Raw genomic sequence first — 18,797 nt, forward strand, 5'->3', positions numbered from 1 at the left:
GGGCACACCTACCAGAATGGAAAGAGGAAATGCTCTCATAAGGTCAACCAACAATCAAGGAATAGGTGCTGATCCTAGGAGAAGGGGACAGTACCATGACAAAAGCCACAAATCTTATAGGGATTATTCTGGGAAGGGTGAATTCTATGAACGACTAGCATTATTATGTTTCGTGGAAATAAATGGGTGTCAAAAGAACACTTTCATTTCATCCAGAGTTCCTCCAAGCTACAAATAACGAAAATAGTACATACTAGGAAAAAAGTAGTACAAAAGATAAGAACAGAAAATAGATTACTCATGTGTCATAAACACATGAAGTTTAAGACGGGGGGGAAGGGGGAGGGGGGAGTCCTTACAATTCCTAAATATTAGTAAAGCTGACTAAACCCACGAGTAAATGCTCATGTCTTAATAATAACTAAGTAAAATAAGAAAAGAGTAGAGAAACAATAAGCAAAAGATTGTTCAAGAGAGGACAGAGAATTGTTATTGAAAGGACAGGATATGTAAGAAATGTATACTGTTAAGATATGAAATGTTATTGTGAGTGATATTATTTGCATAGTGATCATGTATAAAATATCGTGTGTTCGATCTGGGGTGGGGATATAGAGTGATTTGATAATTTCTGTGTAAATTCCAGAACCACTCAGTCTTCTATCCTCTCGAACACACGATATTCTGAATATAAGTGTGGGATGGTAGCATCCTACATACTGGGCATCACATGTTTATGCGTGCAGGCTTAAAATCAGTTGCGGGAAGAAAGTAGACACGGTGGATGAATGTCACCGACAAGTACCTGTTGGGCAAGTCATAGATGTTTTAGTGAGTGTGTAAGGAACAACCATGGAGTCTATATGAAGCTCTGATTATTAAGTCATTGACTATTGTTATTAAAACAAAGAGAGTTGAAAAAGAACTCTTGAAAACTCTTGACGTAACCTTGCTATAGGCAAGACTTATTTTCTGATTTATATTAAGAAAAGTTATGGTATCAAAGCCAACTTTCTTTTAACTATAATTTAATTTGTTTCTGATGTTCGACTGTATGAGGGATTTACCAGAAGTTATATATTTTGTTGAGAGTTTCATTGTGTATGAAAGTCAAATACATTGTTAATTGATGAAAAGCAAGGTTTTTACCTCTACTTATTTCATAAGTAGAAAGAGTCTAAAAATTACTGTACCTAGCATTATTCAACAGAGAAGAAGTCAAGAGGGTTTACAGCAGCTGGCTATCCAGTAAAGAAGAGTGGCTGCAAATTCCAAGTAAGTCAGCTCGTAAAGAAGTGGAAGGTGGTTTGGGGGAATAAACCAAAATAACCCCGATTCACACTCATACTTTTAAGTCGGAAATGTTAGAATACATCCACCTACAAACCTGGTCACAGTGACCCCATTCCAGAAATCGACCAGGATTTCTAGTCACACTTCAAATCTTTACGCCCATGCCAAAACCTCTCCCTGGAGCCCATCTCTCTGCTCACTCCTAACACTCCTTGTACTCCAACCTTCTACATACTTCCTGAAGTCCATAAACCCAACCACCCAGGACGCCATCCCAAGGTGGCTGGTTACTGTGCCCCCACTGAGAGAATCTCTGCTCTCACAGACCAACACCTTCAACCTATTACCGGGAACCTACCCTCCTATATAAAACATACCAACCAATTCCTCCACCGACTCTCCATAGTTCCTGTCTCTTTACCACATTGTGCCCTGTTCATCACTATTGATGCCACCTCCCTTTACACTAACATCCCTAATGCCCATGGCCTTACCACTATTGAACACTACCTTTCCCAACACCCAACAGATTCCAAACCAACTACCTCCTTCGTAGTCGCCATAACCGACTATATCCTCACCCACAATTACTTCTCCTTTGAAGGCATTACCTACAAACAAATCCATGGTATGGCTATGGGCACCTGCATGGCACCATCCTATGCCGACCTATTCATGGGCCATCAAGAGGAATCCTTCCTAAACACCCAGAATCCTAAACCCCTCACCTGTTTCAGATTCACTGATGTCATCTTTGTGATTTGGATCGATGGTGAGAACATTCCTCCAGAACCTCAACAGCTTCTTTTCCATTTAAAACCACTTTGCCACACAACCTAGCCACCTGTAGTCATTGCATCTGCAGTGATGAGCAGTCCCCCTCAAAATATACCGAGGGTCTCACTGAAGCATTCACAAACTGTAATTATCCTTCCAACCTTGTACAAAAACAAATCTCCCGTGCCTTATCTTTCCAATATTCCACCATCTCTCAAAGTCCCACGTCCAGCCACAGAGAAGCATTCCCCTTGTAACTAAGTACCACCCAGGACTGGAGCAACTGAATTACATTCTCCACCAGGGTTTCGATAACCTCTTGTCGTGCCCTGAAATGAGAAATGTCCTGTCAAGTATCCTTCCCAACCCTCCCACAGTGGTATTCCACCATCCACCAAACCTTCACAATATACTTGTGCAATCCTATACAACCCGTGCTCCCAGCACCTTACCTCATGGCTCGTACACCTGTAATAAACCTAGATGCCAGACCTGCCCTAAACATCCTCCCACCACCACCGCCTACTCCAGTCCGGTCACAAAGACCACCTATCCCAACAAAGGCTGGGCTACCTGTGAAACCAGTCACGTGATCTACAAGCTAAGCTTCAAACACTGCGCTGCATTCTATGTGGGCATGACAACTAACAAGCTGTCTGTCCGCATGAATGGCCACCGACAAACTGTGGCCAAGAAACAAGTGGACCACCCTGTTGCTGAGCACGCTGCCACACATGACACCCTTCATTTCAATAACTGCTTCACAGCCTGTACCATATGGATCCTTCCCACCAACCCCAGCTTTCCTGAATTGTGCAGGTGGGAACTTTCCCTGCAATATATCCTATGTTCCTGTAATCCACCTGGCCTCAACCTTTGTTAGTCATTGCCCTCTTCCATCCAGTCTCTTCTCTGTTCCCATTCCAGCACTACACAGCCCTCATTCCACCAACGCACCCAGTCTTTTTACTTCTCTCCTTTTCCAATATCCCCCTCCCCACCACTCTGCTCTCTCCGTCTAACCTTGTTACTGCACATAGCTGCCCTACCCTCTTTCCCCCTTGTCCCTCCGTGCTCCCAACAGCACGTCGCTGTCTGCCACGCCTGCCCTACTATCCCTCCCCCTCCCCCTCCCCCCCCCCAGCCTCTTCCTTACCCTCACACAGTCACCACTCTCATCATGCACCGGTGCTGCTGCTTGCGGAGTGACCTCAGTTGGTTGAGACTGCAGTTATGTGCGTGTGAGCTGTGTTTGCATCAGTGTGTATGTGTGTTTGCGAAAGCTATTATTTGTGATGGTCTTTTTGATGTCCCTATCTGCGACTCAGCATCTCCACTCTATATGGTGAGTAGCAACTTTCCTTTTCACAATATTGTTACATTCCAGTCTGGATTTTCTGTTGTTTGACTTCCAAATGATTCTACTGCCTCGAATATACATTGCGCGTACGGACCATGAAGTTAAGATTCAAGAAATTACGGCTCATACAAAGGCATCAAGGTAGCCATTTTTCACTCTCTCTGTTTGTGAGTGGAACAAGAAAGGAAATAACTAGTAGTGATACAGGGTACCCTCTGCTATGCCCTCTACGGTGGGTTGCGGAGCATCTATGTAGATGTAGATGAAGTGTACAGCTGAAAGGTACAATTGGAAGAGAGAAATGAGGGAAGGGATAAATGATACAGGAATACAACAAACATACTGGGGGGTGTGGACCTCCATTACAGTTTGCTTCGACAATACAAAATTATAATGAGCTAATAGATGTTACAACCATAAATTACTGGATTCTTCCACAAGTGTGTTGCAAAGTAGTAGGAACACAGGGAAAGTGAGGCAGACCAACATCCCATCCTCAGAATTAAGTGGAAATGCCTCCAGTCACAGCTCAGCCAACAATAGATGTACAGAGAGAGGGTGCTGGACATTGGCCGACGGTGATGGAAAAGTGTCAACACTATAGGTGTGCCAGTTGCAAGGCGTTTACTATTGTCCACTGTGAAAAGCGTGAACTAACCCTGTGTCTGAAGAACACTGACTGCTTCAAAATTTATCGTATTGAATAATGCTTATTTTTTACAATATCATGTTGTTTCTAAATATTTCATGGTGACAGTGGTAGTTTTGCAAGCATACTACTATTTTTCTATACTGTAGTGAATTACATGTTATAAGCTACAAAATATTGACTGCACGGTTTGTTAAATGGGGCCAATCTAGCCAATGTTATGTCATACTACATGATGTAGCATTTTTGCACAATATCTATTAATGCCATTACACTGCATAATGTGGAATTTTTTTACATTTTTGTTTTTGTACCCAGAATGCAATAATAAACGAAAATTTATTGAATCTTACAAGTTCTATATCATTTTGTCTACTCAAAATTACTGAAATATCTTTTTTTACCATGATTTAGTAACTAAAAATAAAATCATGCAGTGTAGCATTAAATCAGCATTGGAAATATCTATTTTAGCACACAGCTCATCACCCTGAACTTTTATGTTTGCATTAAGGGCATCTAACTTACTGTTTAAATCAGCACTTAATTGCATACTCAAACTTTTAAATAACTCTTGTTCATTTGCCTCCTTGTCTATTGTCAGTATAGGCATACAATCACAGTAATAGTAACCTTATAATTAGTCTGCCCCCAAATGTCACAGAACTTTGACAACTTCCCTGTACCCAAACCCAAAAGGAGAAACTTCAGTAAACAAATTCACTTCTGACTGCTAACAATGCACAAAACTACTACAATCAGCAACAAATCAACACGGACTTAACACAGCTCACAATATACAGCAGGTGTAGCTCACTGCAATGTGAAGTTGACTAGAGGCTGGAACACAGAGTTCGGTAAACTGTGTCACAGCAGATAGCTGCATTGCTGGATCAGATGTTGTAGGTTGATGAGCTGTGGACATGCTCACCATAGGCTGCTAGGCTGTTATTATGAACTGATGAAACAATTGTGGCACTTCCCCACAGCCAATGATCTTCTGACAAGTGGACTGAATAAATCTTCTTCAATATAACTGTAGACAATGAAATCAATGATGGTGCACTGACTATGCAATTCCTCTTAATGACTTTTCAGTATAGTCCTAGTAATGACCTCTGCACTGTCCCATTGCTAAGGATAACAGCAATATATTTCACTGAAATTGTTCTTCTTATTACTTCCTTCTTAAATCAAATTTCTTTATTGTTATCTATCAAACTTAGTCGTTTCTCCAGCTCAGAAGCATTCTCGTTCCATCACTTAGGGCAACAGAGTGACATGTTTCTTGGTCTAGCCTTGCAGCAAAACTTCATAAGCAGATTCCATCTCCTTTACAACCACTTCTGCTCTGGAAACTGGGAAATGTTCACAAAACTAAAGCTTTACTAAATGATAAAAACATTTTTTTCAGAAACCTTCATAAACTGATTCTACATTTGCAGTCGGGATAAACACTTCTTAACAATTCAAGCTACTACATGTACTCTCTTTGACTTGACATGAATGATTGATCTCTCAAGTCTTAATGGCAGTTCTTTTGTCCTGTGATGAGATGTCAATTGTTACAGTACTCATGGCACATCTCTGAGCTGGGACGACTGTGTATGAAATAAACTGCCCAAAACACTAAGCACAATAAGGCAGCAATCACCGTCCCACCTTGCAGAAACAATGCGTCCATCTGTACCAGATTCCATGTACAAATGAAATAAAACTCCCACTATTTAAAACACAGAATATTTTTATGGTGGCAATCATCATCAATTGTTGCTACTACATGTGTTGAGCAAGATATCAGTTTACCAAAGTAATATGTTATCCCAAACACTGTGCAGCAGTGGATGTGTCTGAGTTAGTTAGTTCCAACTAGTCTCCATCCCTGAAACATCTCTTCCTCATTGGTGTTCACATAAAATGAAGTCACTGAGTGAGTGATGAATTTACCCGTATGTACCTGTTTGTGTCTTGTAACGATGCTCGCCTGCTTTGTTTATCTCTTTGTTTGTTGTTCTCAGTGTTGACATACTGGCTGAAACATGGGTTGTGGAAGTACAACTACTGTCTACTGTAAATGATCTAGCCAACAGATGCACAGTTGTGTTTCACAGTCTTTTACTTTCATTGTTCACAGCCCCCCAATATTACACAGTTATATGGCCAGTGCACTATTGTTTAACTTTTGATAAGCCTCATTAATATGGTGCAGGCGAACATCCTCATACTGCTACTATAGTTTACTGTTGAACATCTATGAGCTGTAAAACCTTACCACAAAGTTCACTGTTCTTGGAGAATAGAAAGGTGCGTATGGAGGAGACACTGTCATTGGTTTAACACACGGCCTATTGTTGGAACACTTATCTCACTGTTAAGTTGATGCATTGTTGTCGTTCTAACAAATATAGGTTTCTCATCCGAAACTCAGCCATGGACTGACTGTCTCGTGACCAAAAATTGGGCCCTTATATATCCTCACAATAATAGGTGCTGAAACTACACATTGTTCAAAGTTTAATTTACAGAAATTACAATTAAAACTTATCTCCTTAAATTAACTGAATACATCGAAAAATTCTGTCTTTTTAACGGTTTCTTCTACTACAAGAGTTAGGCTGAATTATTTGTTTAAATTGTAAAATTAACAAATATAGTTACACAAACAATACTTCTGACAAAACTGTTAATTACTTAGGAATTAATTAAGTGCTGGCTCTGCTAGCAAGTTTTCGAATAGCGCCAAATAGATACTTTAAGATTACTAGTATTTTGTCTTCCAAACATTTATAATTAGTACCAAATTTGAATTTGTTTATAAGTCAATTATAGAATTTCAATTACGAAACAATTACTGATTTCATCCTGTAAGAAATGACACTAACTAAACATATTCCCAATAAATTAGAAAATCAATTACATACATAAAACTAAGCACAAAATTAGATCTGATGTTATATACTTTAAAGTTGAGGGCCAACCTTTCTCTTTTATGCAAATGTAGATTATATTAACGTATGTTAATAGTAAATTTTAAAAAGTTAGAAATTTGAATTTTAAGGAGACAGATGGCAAAAGAAGAGGAGAAGTATAAATATCACAGCTTGCTTCATCACAGTCTCTCTGATCCAATGACACATTCATGAAACGTATTTGCAGTTGTGAATATGAGCAATCATCAGCTATACAATGGAATGATGACAATGAAAACTTGTGCCAGATCAGGATTCATACCCAGATTTCCTGCTTATCATGAGCGATTACCTTACCATGTGGTTATCCAAGCACAGCTCATGGTCAGACCCAAACTTCCACATGTCATCAAAACATGTCTACAACCTGTACTCGTACATCCGTTATGTATATTTTGATACAAGTGAGACATTTTACTTGAAACATGCTCATCCAATGTCGACAGATAAATACTACAGTGCAGTGCTTGTGTTATTCCAAATTACAATGCAATGTTCCTTCGACCTGCATGCATGTCTGAAGGAAAAGGCACTGTAGCGATTACAGCTGTCTTGAAATACACGAAAGGTATTTGCAGTTACAAATACGGACAACCATCAGCTGTATAATGGAATGCCAAATGGTAAGGCGACCACTCACAACAAGCATGAAATCTGGGTTTGAATCCCAGTCCAGCCCAAATTTTCATTGTCATCATTCCATTATACAGCTGATGGTTGTCCATATTCACAACTATGAATACATTCTATGTATGATGACTGTTGTCACCACAATGCCTGTTCCTTCACAAATGTATGCATGTCTGAAGGAACATTGCACTGCAATTTGGAATAACACAGGCACTGCAATATTGTATTTATCCGCTGAGACCGGGCAAACCAATTTCACGTAAAATGTCTACCCCACACAAGAATATATATACTGGATGTATGAGCACTAGTTGCAGACACATGGTTGATGACATATGGAAGTTTGGGTCCAGCCACATATTGTGCTCAGATAGACAAACGGTAGGGCGACTGCTCGTGAAAAGCAGGAAATCCAGGTTTGAGACCTGGTATGGCATGAACATGCATGCATGTCTGAAGGAACACTGTAACATAATTTGGAACAACACAGGCACTGGAATATCGTATTTATCTGCCGATACCAGGTGAATGACTTTCAAGTACAATCTCTTCCCTGTACAGGAGGGAATATATACGAGGGCAGTTCAATAAGTAATGCAACACATTTTTTTTTCTCGGCCAATTTTGGTTGAAAAAACCAGAAATTTCTTGTGGAATATTTTCAAACATTCCCGCTTTGTCTCGTATAGTTTCATTGACTTCCGACAGGTGGCAGCGCTGTACGGAGCTGTTAAAATGGCGTCTGTAATGGATGTGTGTTGCAAACAATGGGCAGTGATCGAGTTTCTTTTGGCGGAAAACCAGGGCATCTCAGATACTCATAGGCGCTTGCAGAATGTCTACGGTGATCTGGCAGTGGACAAAAGCACGGTGAGTCATTGGGCAAAGCGTGTGTCATCGCCGCAAGGTCAAGCAAGACTGACTGATCTCCCGCGTGCGGGCCGGCCGTGCACAGCTGTGGCTCCTGCAATGGCGGAGCGTGCGAACACACTCGTTCGAGATGATCGACGGATCACCATCAAACAACTCAGTGCTCAACTTGACATCTCTGTTGGTAGTGCTGTCACAATTGTTCACCAGTTGGGATATTCAAAGGTTTGTTCCCGCTGGGTCCCTCGTTGTCTAACCTAACACCATAAAGAGCAAAGGAGAACCATCTGTGCGGAATTGCTTGCTCGTCATGTGGCTGAGGGTGACAATTTCTTGTCAAAGATTGTTACAGGCGATGAAACATGGGTTCATCACTTCAAACCTGAAACAAAACGGCAATCAATGGAGTGGCGCCACACCCACTCCCCTACCAAGAAAAAGTTTAAAGCCATACCCTCAGCTGGTAAAGTCATGGTTACAGTCTTCTGGGACGCTGAAGGGGTAATTCTGTTCGATGTCCTTCCCCATGGTCAAACGATCAACTCTGAAGTGTATTGTGCTACTCTTCAGAAATTGAAGAAAACGACTTCAGCGTGTTCGTAGGCACAAAAATCTGAACGAACTTCTCCTTCTTCATGACAACGCAAGACCTCACACAAGTCTTCACACCCGAGAGGAGCTCACAAAACTTCAGTGGACTGTTCTTCCTCATGCACCCTACAGCCCCGATCTCGCACCGTCGGATTTCCATATGTTTGGCCCAATGAAGGACGCAATCCGTGGGAGGCACTACGCGGATGATGAAGAAGTTATTGATGCAGTACGACGTTGGCTCCGACATCGACCAGTGGAATGGTACCGTGCAGGCATACAGGCCCTCATTTCAAGGTGGCGTAATGCCGTAGCATTGAATGGAGATTACGTTGAAAAATAGTGTTGTGTAGCTAAAAGATTGGGGAATAACCTGGTGTATTTCAATGCTGAATAAAACAACCCCTGTTTCAGAAAAAAAATGTGTTGCATTACTTATTGAACTGCCCTCGTATAATGGATGTACAAATACAGATTCTGTACACATAGTTGTCAACAGATGGAAATTTGGTTCTGGCCATGAGTCAGCTACTCAAAATAAGCAGAAATTCTATGTTTGAGTCCCAGTCCAGCTCAAACTTTCATTGACGTCGTTCCACTATACAGCAGATGGTTGCCACGTTCGCAAGTGCAAATACATTTAATGTACTTCATGACAGGTGTAGTCCCCATGTAACACTATTATTCAGCCAGCCATCTAATCTATAAAAGTTTTTTTGCCTTTAATGTTTGTCATAATATAAATATGATGTGCGAAGACTATATAGAAAGATTTTATACATGGAGGAGGCCTGGAGACACTGGAAGGTTTCAGATAGATTGTGTAATGATAAGACAGAGATTTAGGAACTAGGTTTTAAATTGCAAGACATTTCCAGGGGCAGACGTGGACTCTGACCACAATTTATTGGTTATGAACTGTGGATTGAAACTAAAGAAACTGCAAAAAAGTAGGAATTTAAGGAGATGGGACCTGGATAAACTGAAAGAATGAGAGGTTTCAGAGAGAGAATTAGGGAATGATTGAAAAGAACAGGGGAAAAAATACAGTAGAAGAAGAATGGATAGCTTTGAGAGATGAAATAGTGAAGGCAGCACAGGATCATGTAGGTAAAAAGAAGAGGGCTAGTAGAAATCCTTGGGTAACAGAAGAGATATAGAATTTAATTGATGAAAGGAGAAGACATAAAAATGCAGTAAAAGAAGCAGGCGAAAAGGAATACACACGTCTCAAAAATGAGATTGATAGGAAGTACAAAACGGCTAAGCAGGGGTGGCTAGAGGGCAAATGTAAGGCTGAAGAAGTATGTATCACTCAGGGTAAGATAGATACTGCCTAGGAAAATTAAAGAGGCCTTTAGAGAACAGATAACCACTTGTATGAATATCAAGAGCACAGATGTAAAACCTGTCCTAAGCAAAGAAGGGAAAGCAGAAAGGTGGAAAGAGTATATAAAGGGTCTATACAAGGGCGATGTAATTGAGGGCAATATTATGGAAATGGAAGAGGATGTAGGTGAAGATGAAATGGGAGGTACGATACTGTGTAAAGAATTTGTCAGAGCACTGAGAGACCTAAGTTGACACAATGCCTCAAAGGTAGACAACATTCCACTAGAACTACTGGTAGCCTTTGGAGAGCTAGTCATGACAAAACTCTACCATCTGCTGAGCAAGATGTTTGAGACAGGTGAAATACCCTCAGTCTTCAAGAAGAATACAATAATTCCAATCCCAAAGAATGCAGATGTTGACAGGTGTGAAAATTACCGAACTATCAGTTTAATAAGTCACAGTTCCAGAATATTAACACACATTATTTACAGATGAATGGAAAAGCTGGTAGAAGCCGACCTCAGGGAAGATCAGTTTGGATTCCATAGAAATGTTGGAACATGCGAGGCAATACTGACCCTATGACATATCTTAGAAGATAGGTTAAGGAAAGGCAAACCTGTGTTTCAAGTATTTGTATACTTACAGAAAACTTTTGACAATGTTAACTGGAATAATCTCTTTCACATTCTGAAGGTAACAGGGATAAAATACCAGGAGCGAAAAGCTATTTACAATTTGTATAGAAACCAGATGGCAGTCATAAGAGTCAAGGGGCATGAAAGGCAAGCTGTGAATGAGAAGGGAGTAAGACATGGTTGTAGCCTATCCCTGATGTTATTCAATCTGTATATTGAGCAAGCAGTAAAGGAAAAAAAGAAATAAAAACTGAGGTTCGCTGATGACACTGTAATTCCGTCAGAGACAGCAAAGGACCTGGAAAAACAGTTGAACAAAATGGACAGTGTCTTGAAAGGAGGATATAAGATGAACATCAACAAATGCAAAACAAGGATAATGGAATGTAATCAAATTAAATCAGGTGATGCTGAGGATATTAGATTAGGAAATGAGCCACTTAAAGTACTAAATGAGTTTTGTTATTTGAGGAGCAAAATAACTGATGGTGGTCAGAGTAGAGTTGATATAAAATGCAGACTGGCTATGGCATGGAAAGTGTTTCTGACAAAGAGAAATTTGTTGACAGATTTAAGTGTCAGGAAGTCTTTTCTGAAAGTATTTTTATGGAGTGAAGTCATTTGTGGAAGTGATACATGGATGATAAACAGTTTAGATAAGAAGAGAATAGAAACTTTTGAAACATGGTGTTACAGAAGAATGCTGAAGATTTGATGGGTAGATCACTTAAATAATGAGGAGGTACTGAATAGAATTGGGGAGAAGGGGAATTTGTGGCACAACTTGACAAGAAGAAGGGATCAGTTGGTAGGATATGTTCTGAGGCATCAAGGTATCACCAATTTAGTGCTGGAGGTAAGCGTGGAGGGTAAAAATTGTAGAGCAAGACCAAGAGATGAATACACTAAGCAGATTCAAAAGGATGTAGGTTGCAGTAGGTACTGGGAGATGAAGAAGCTTGCACAGGATAGAGTAGCATGGAGAGCTGCATCAAACCAGTCTCTGCACTGAAGACCAAAGCAACAACAGCAAAATGGAAAGTGAGATATACGTGATGTTCGAGTGCTTTGTTAATGTACGTCTGTAACTTACGCAAATAAATATGCAAAATGTATAATTTACTAAATAATATTTTGTTTTGGGTTAATAAAATGAAAATGTTCATGTATGTAATTTTAAATATTTGTGTAAGTTGTCATTCGTATAAAACGGTACACACTTAGGGACAATGCGTAGGATGTGTGTTATGTAAAAGATGGAGTGCTTTTGTACTGTATGGAAGTGTAAAAGATGGCTTGCGTTTTTGGGACACTACCTGTAGAGTGAGCAGAAATGAGAGGACACAGTCTGCAGGCAGCAATGAAAGAGGCAACACTTGGACAAAGCAGGCGATGCCTTCCATGGAAAGTGTTGCACAACAGCCTCAGATGAAAACTGCTGGATTATTACGGCTTTGGCACAAGTATTTGGGCTATGTTATGGACATTAAAACAATGCCAAGAATAATTAATCAGTCCACACTGGAAGAAGCTTGTACACTATACCATAGATAGTGGAGCTGCCACTGCCATCCGCCACACCCAACAACTACAGCCATCAGGTTGTAAACTGTATAATTAGAGTTGTAGAAGAGTGAATCATTAATTCAAAATTAACTTTTTATAATTAATGTGTTAAACATAAAATTTGGTTCACACTGTTGTTTTATTCCTAATCATTCACCTATAAAGGGTCCTTTTCCAGTGTTTGATTATTGTGAGTAAACCTGTTATAAAAACATTTGAAGTGCTTTATTCAATATCTATAAGCACTAATTTTTGTATCTGAATGAATGTCTGAAAATAATTGTTGTGGACTAACTTTTAAAGCGCACGTAAAAGTACTGTATGATCTATGAGGTAGAAATGCTGAAGTGAAATTTTGCTTAAGTACTGAAGCACATGTTTTCAGACAAATTTAATGATTTTAATATTCTTACTCTCTTTGTGATAGTAAGTAAAGCGAAAGTGTGTAAGTTTTGCTGAAAAGATGAAATTGTCATGCATAAATACTGAGATTTAGCAGGTTCAAGTTTTGAGTAAAATAAAGATAAAATTCTTTCATTTATAAATGAAATTCAATAAAGTACAAGGAGTTATAAAAAGAAAATTGCTTTTTTGGCTCAGTAACACTGAAGTAGTATTGCATAAAAACACTGAATGACAATACAGAGTGACCACACCCTACCTTTGGCTTTTGACAGATCATTTATTAAGACAAATGTATAAGGTATCTTAATAAATTTAAATGCATGTATTTAATTTGTTGTATCTAAAAACAAAGATGATGTGACTTACCAAACGAAAGCACTGGCAGGTCGATAGACACACAAACAAACACAAACATACACACAAAATTCAAGCTTTCGCAACCAACGGTTGCTTCATCAGGAAAGAGGGAAGGAGAGGGAAAGACGAAAGGATGTGGGTTTTAAGGGAGAGGGTAAGGAGTCATTCCAATCCCGGGAGCGGAAAGACTTACCTTAGGGGGGAAAAAGGACAGGTATACACTCGCACACACACCCATATCCAACCGCACATACACAGACACAAACAGCGAAATGCAGGAAGATCTGCAGCGGATAGGCACTTGGTGCAGGGAGTGGCAACTGACACTTAACATAGACAAATGTAATGTATTGTGATGCCTGTGTTGTTCTGAATTATGTCTGCTTGTGTCTGTGTATGTGTGGTTGGATATGGGTGTGTGTGTGTGTGTGTGTGTGTGTGTGTGTGTGTGTGTGTGTGAGTGTATACCTGTCCTTTTTTCCCCCTAAGGTAAGTCTTTCCGCTCCCGGGATTGGAATGACTCCTTACCCTCTCCCTTGAAACCCACATCCTTTCGTCTTTCCCTCTCCTTCCCTCTTTCCTGATGAAGCAACCGTTGGTTGCGAAAGCTTGAATTTTGTGTGTATGTTTGTGTTTGTTTGTGTGTCTATCGACCTGCCAGTGCTTTCGTTTGGTAAGTCACATCATCTTTGTTTTTAGATATATTTTTCCCATGTGGAATGTTTCCCTCTATTATATCCATATATTTAATGTATATCTAAAAACAAAGATGATGTGACTTACCAAATGAAAGTGCTGGCAGGTCGACAGACACACAAACAAACACAAACATACAAACAAAATTCAAGCTTTCGCAACAAACTGTTGCCTCATCAGGAAAGAGGGGAAGGAGAGGGAAAGACGAAAGAATGTGGGTTTTAAGGGAGAGGGTAAGGAGTCATTCCAATCCCGGGAGCGGAAAGACTTACCTTAGGGGGAAAAAAGTACAGGTATACACTCGCACACTCGCACATATCCATCCACACATATACAGACACAAGAAGACATATTTAAAGACAAAGGGTTTGGGCAGGTAAAAGATTCCTGTGTCTTTCTCAGAAAATGGTTCAAATGGCTCTGAGCACTATGGGACTCAACTGCTGAGGTCATAAGCCCCCTAGAACTTAGAACTACTTAAACCTAACTAACCTAAGGACAACACACACATCCATGCCCGAGGCAGGATTCGAACCTGCGACCGTAGCGGTCGCGCGGTTCCAGACTGTAGCGCCAGAACCGCTCGGCCACCAGCGGCCGGCCTTTCTCAGAACCATACCCTGAAAAGTTATATTTATTTTTGAACTTATGTCAGAGAACAGCAGAAAAGTAGGCCACTTTTCTGAAACTTAACAATTTATTTGCCTTGACAGGCTGATAACTGTAAATCCTTTTGACAATCCACTTAATGAACTTGTATAGAAAGGCCCTAGAGTCAGTATTATTACATTTTTACTGTGTTCCTTTCTAACAGCTAGAAATCTTTTAGGAAAAGGAACTAATAGTCTGATTTCTACATCTATCAGTCATACATCACACTCAAATTCTGTAAAAGAGGTAACATTATATGACATGTTGTGGAAAATAGGCACATTTATGACGTGTATACTATATGCACAAGTCCCCATGTAATAGTGTTATACATGGCTTTTCCCATGACAGGACTATTTATTCTGTTGGGGTTCCTTTGGACATGCAGGCACATCCGAAAGAACATTGCATCATAATTCAGAACAACACAGGCACTGCAATATCGTAATGACACATTCAATTATAAAATTCAAATTCTATAAACATTAAAGACAGACATAAAAATAAAATTCCATTTTCCCTCTTTTTTTTCTATTAAACAGCCATCAATGTATGATAAAATATGAACATACCTGAAGATCAATCAACTCTGCTTGGCTTGGCCCCGATGCCATTATGGTACTATGGACACCTGCCATATATGCTGGATCATCATTAGGGAATAATGCAACATATTCATTCCTCAATGACACGTAAATAAGGACAACAGCCTTCACGTCACACTCTGACGTCGGCGTCATTCTCTTGAAATGGACATAGCCCGCCTGAAACATCATAAAGTTGATGACACTGTGAGTAACATATACACATAATTTACTTGTTGCTGAATTTTTAAGGGAACACTTTATGCACAGTTTTTGAACTTAATTAAGGAAGATTTGTGTAAATGATTATTCTGAGCCTTCCATGTGTCATACCATGAAAGTGGTCAGCATGAGAATAATATACAAAAACACAGAAAAATGAAACATGCAATGACTCTATACTGTGAACTATTTTAATAAACTACACCAAGCGAGATTCATAACAAGCTACTGATTATCTTAAATATAAAGTAAAAGTTGAAACAGTTGTGAAAGGCATAGATGGATACAAAGGTAGAAATAGAGTGCATGGGAAAAAATTAAAAGAAGGAAGCAGAGAGAGAATTAAAATAAAAAAAAATTGTGAGAAATTATTGAAGGAAAGTAACACGTGATGACAAAAACATTACAAATAACGCAAAGCAAGAAAACAAAACTGTGGAAGAAAACAACAAAGAATTAAATAAATCACTTATTAAACTTATGTTAAAACACTGTGATAAAAAATTCAGTTGTAAAATTGTCATCGAGTTTCTCCAATATATGATAATGTGCCCTTGCAGTTCCTCAGTGTTTCCATTATCTTTATCTAAATCAGTACCTGTTAGAGTAACTGATTAGTTAACAGAACTGTGTTGCACATGTGCAGTTAAGTATGGCATTAGTCATATGTAAGTAACAAATAATTGACAAGAACTTATGTAAAAATACTTCATGTAAATAATTCAGGAGTAAAGGAAACTACTCATTGAACAGTAAAAGCATAGAGTGGTTAACAGGCATACAAAAAAATAATGAAAACTTGCTAGCCTTTGGAAAAATCCTTTCATGAGCCAGGTGTGTGTGTGTGTGTGTGTGTGTGTGTGTGTGTGTGTGTGTGTGTGTGTGTGTGTGCGCGCGCGCGCGCGCGCGTGTGTGTGTGTGCGAGACACACACACACAGAGAGAGAGAGAGAGAGAGAGAGAGAGAGAGAGAGAGAGAGAGAGAGAGACAGGTTTGATTCCAAGTATCATCTGCAGATCAGCATAAAATTGTCAGTCAAGCCTGAACATTGATTTATTTATTCTTTCCATAAAGTAACACCTATTTCTCTCCATAATATTTAATTGTAATATACAGTTTTTCTGTATTGCTCGGTCAATATGTGCTCTTATAAGTTAGCTACAGTCTCTCAAAAGAGAATTCATCTCTCTTAATAGCTCTGACATAACAATATAAACCAATTCAAGAATGCAGGAAAATGTGTAATATCACCTCACGAAATCTTGGGCTGGCTTATAATGCAAGGCATATCTAAATCGTAATAGCTGTGTATCCTGAAGCATGAGTGGTCTTTCGTTATTCCTCGTAACATGTATTATTTATTTTTATAGATTGCTATTATATATTAAAAGATATTTCTATACATAATGGAAGAATAGGATCTTCCACTCCAAATTACAAAGTGAGTAATCCAAAATTCTTTTTATAAAAATGGCTACTAACAAAAATGAGTTTTTATGTGATACTGTACACAACAAGAACTAATAACTTACATATCCAGAACTCAAAGCTCCGGTCAATAATTCAAGAGCTTCACAGTTCTCTGGATGGAAGTGCAGAGGATTTGAATTTTTAAGAAAAATACCACCAACAACTCCAAGCAGTTCTTTTGGCACCAACTGCACGATTAGTTTCTGAGGCCATGAGTCAGCCTTCCTGTGAGAAAAAATATTTGCTGTAAGTGTCAAGTGCTGAAACTTGAAGTTATACATTACCAAAAACAGAAAAGTATTACAGCCACTACTGCTTCAATGCTTTTTAATGGACACTGAAAAGAAAATAATGTTTATTACATGAGATGTGGTTGAATGAAGTCTGTTCTTGTTGTAGTCCATGATTACCCAAAAATTTTTTTCGTCCAAGTAAGTTACAGATTTTTATAGCCTGACAATGAAACTCTAAAGCACAGCACTTGCTATGTTACCATCATTGGTGTTAGATTTCATTATGAAGAAAATACAATCTCATTGCAGCAGCATCTTTCTCCTGAAATATGACTCATTAAAAATGTAATTACATCATTCTTTAATATATGAACTACCCATGTCAATCATTAGGAGCCCTGTGATAATGTTGCAAAATATTTTTGCGTACCTTATGCTAAATATTTTAAAATAGTGTCAATATTCGTTTTGGAGTAAATGACACAAAAGGAAGGGCTTAGCAGGCATCAATGAATGGCCTATTGTTGTTTCTCAAATGAAGTGATATATTAATGTAATGCTCTCAGGTTTCCAGCTGAGTGAATTTGTTAATTTGGTTCACCACTTCAAAAAACATCACATGTATCATATTTTGGCAACGTCACTTTGCCTTAAGATGATGTTACTGACTCTGAAATGTAATTCCATTTCAGCGAACTCTCTCAGCCAGAAAACAGAGAGTCTTACATTAGTTTACATAATAACATGATTGTACGATGATATATTGTTACGGATACAACATCTCTCCATAATCCAGCTGTTCGGTACATGGTGATACTGGGCCATGAGGAGGGTGCTTCTGTGTAGCTGATTCTTGGGGGTAATGGGAGGGTTAGGTGCATGTGAGGACATGGAGAAATCTGATTGTGGATTAGGTTTTGGCGGGGCGGGGGGCAGGGAAGATCCTCAGAGTCATTCAGCGTACCAGGCAAAGAAGTTCTCATAACTGCAGATACGCCGTCAAAGGGTGGCCAGGTTCTATGGCAGTGGTTTATTGGTGTGGAACAAGTGACAGATGTTGAAATGCAAGTACTATCTGTAGTTGGTTTAGATGAGTTTATTTTAAAGCAAAGTCCACCACCAGGTCACAGGGACAGCTGGAGATGGATCCTGACAGGCAAGCAAGGCTTGAGTAACTCCAGATGAAAAAGTAAGATGTGCAAAGATGCCTAAATGAACCATTAGTAAATGCGACCCCATGAAGCAGCATGGTGCCCACACTTGCTTCCTCATTCCTGAGGTTCACACGGGTGATTCCATCTCATCCTGTAATTGATGTTGCAATGGGTTCGCTGGTTCCCATCTTTGAGGGTAAGTCTGGTGAAAAGTCCACACTTTCATACAACATACAACAGACATATTGAAATTATCCACATGGCATAACAAAGTATTGGCAAGATCCATCAATCTTTATTGCAAGGACAGGCACACATTTATGTAAATTCCATAGTAGGGCCAGAAA

At 39.3% G+C, this 18,797-nt stretch overlaps 1 protein-coding gene across 5 annotated transcripts in view; it reads right to left on the bottom strand.

Moving 5' to 3' along the window:
• LOC126199283 (mediator of RNA polymerase II transcription subunit 25-like) overlaps positions 1-18,797 on the bottom strand; it is a 371,538-nt gene that overhangs the window by 149,352 nt on the left and 203,389 nt on the right. For all 5 annotated transcript variants that reach the window (XM_049936094.1, XM_049936096.1, XM_049936097.1 and 2 more), the window contains 2 exons: positions 17,126-17,288; positions 15,360-15,551 (listed from right to left, as the gene is read on the bottom strand). In XM_049936094.1, the coding sequence (XP_049792051.1) occupies positions 15,360-15,551; positions 17,126-17,288 (355 nt within the window). The remainder of the gene's footprint in view (positions 1-15,359; positions 15,552-17,125; positions 17,289-18,797) is intronic.

This window comes from Schistocerca nitens, chromosome 8, assembly GCF_023898315.1.
Source record: "Schistocerca nitens isolate TAMUIC-IGC-003100 chromosome 8, iqSchNite1.1, whole genome shotgun sequence".
Classification (NCBI taxonomy): Eukaryota; Metazoa; Arthropoda; class Insecta; order Orthoptera; family Acrididae; genus Schistocerca; species Schistocerca nitens.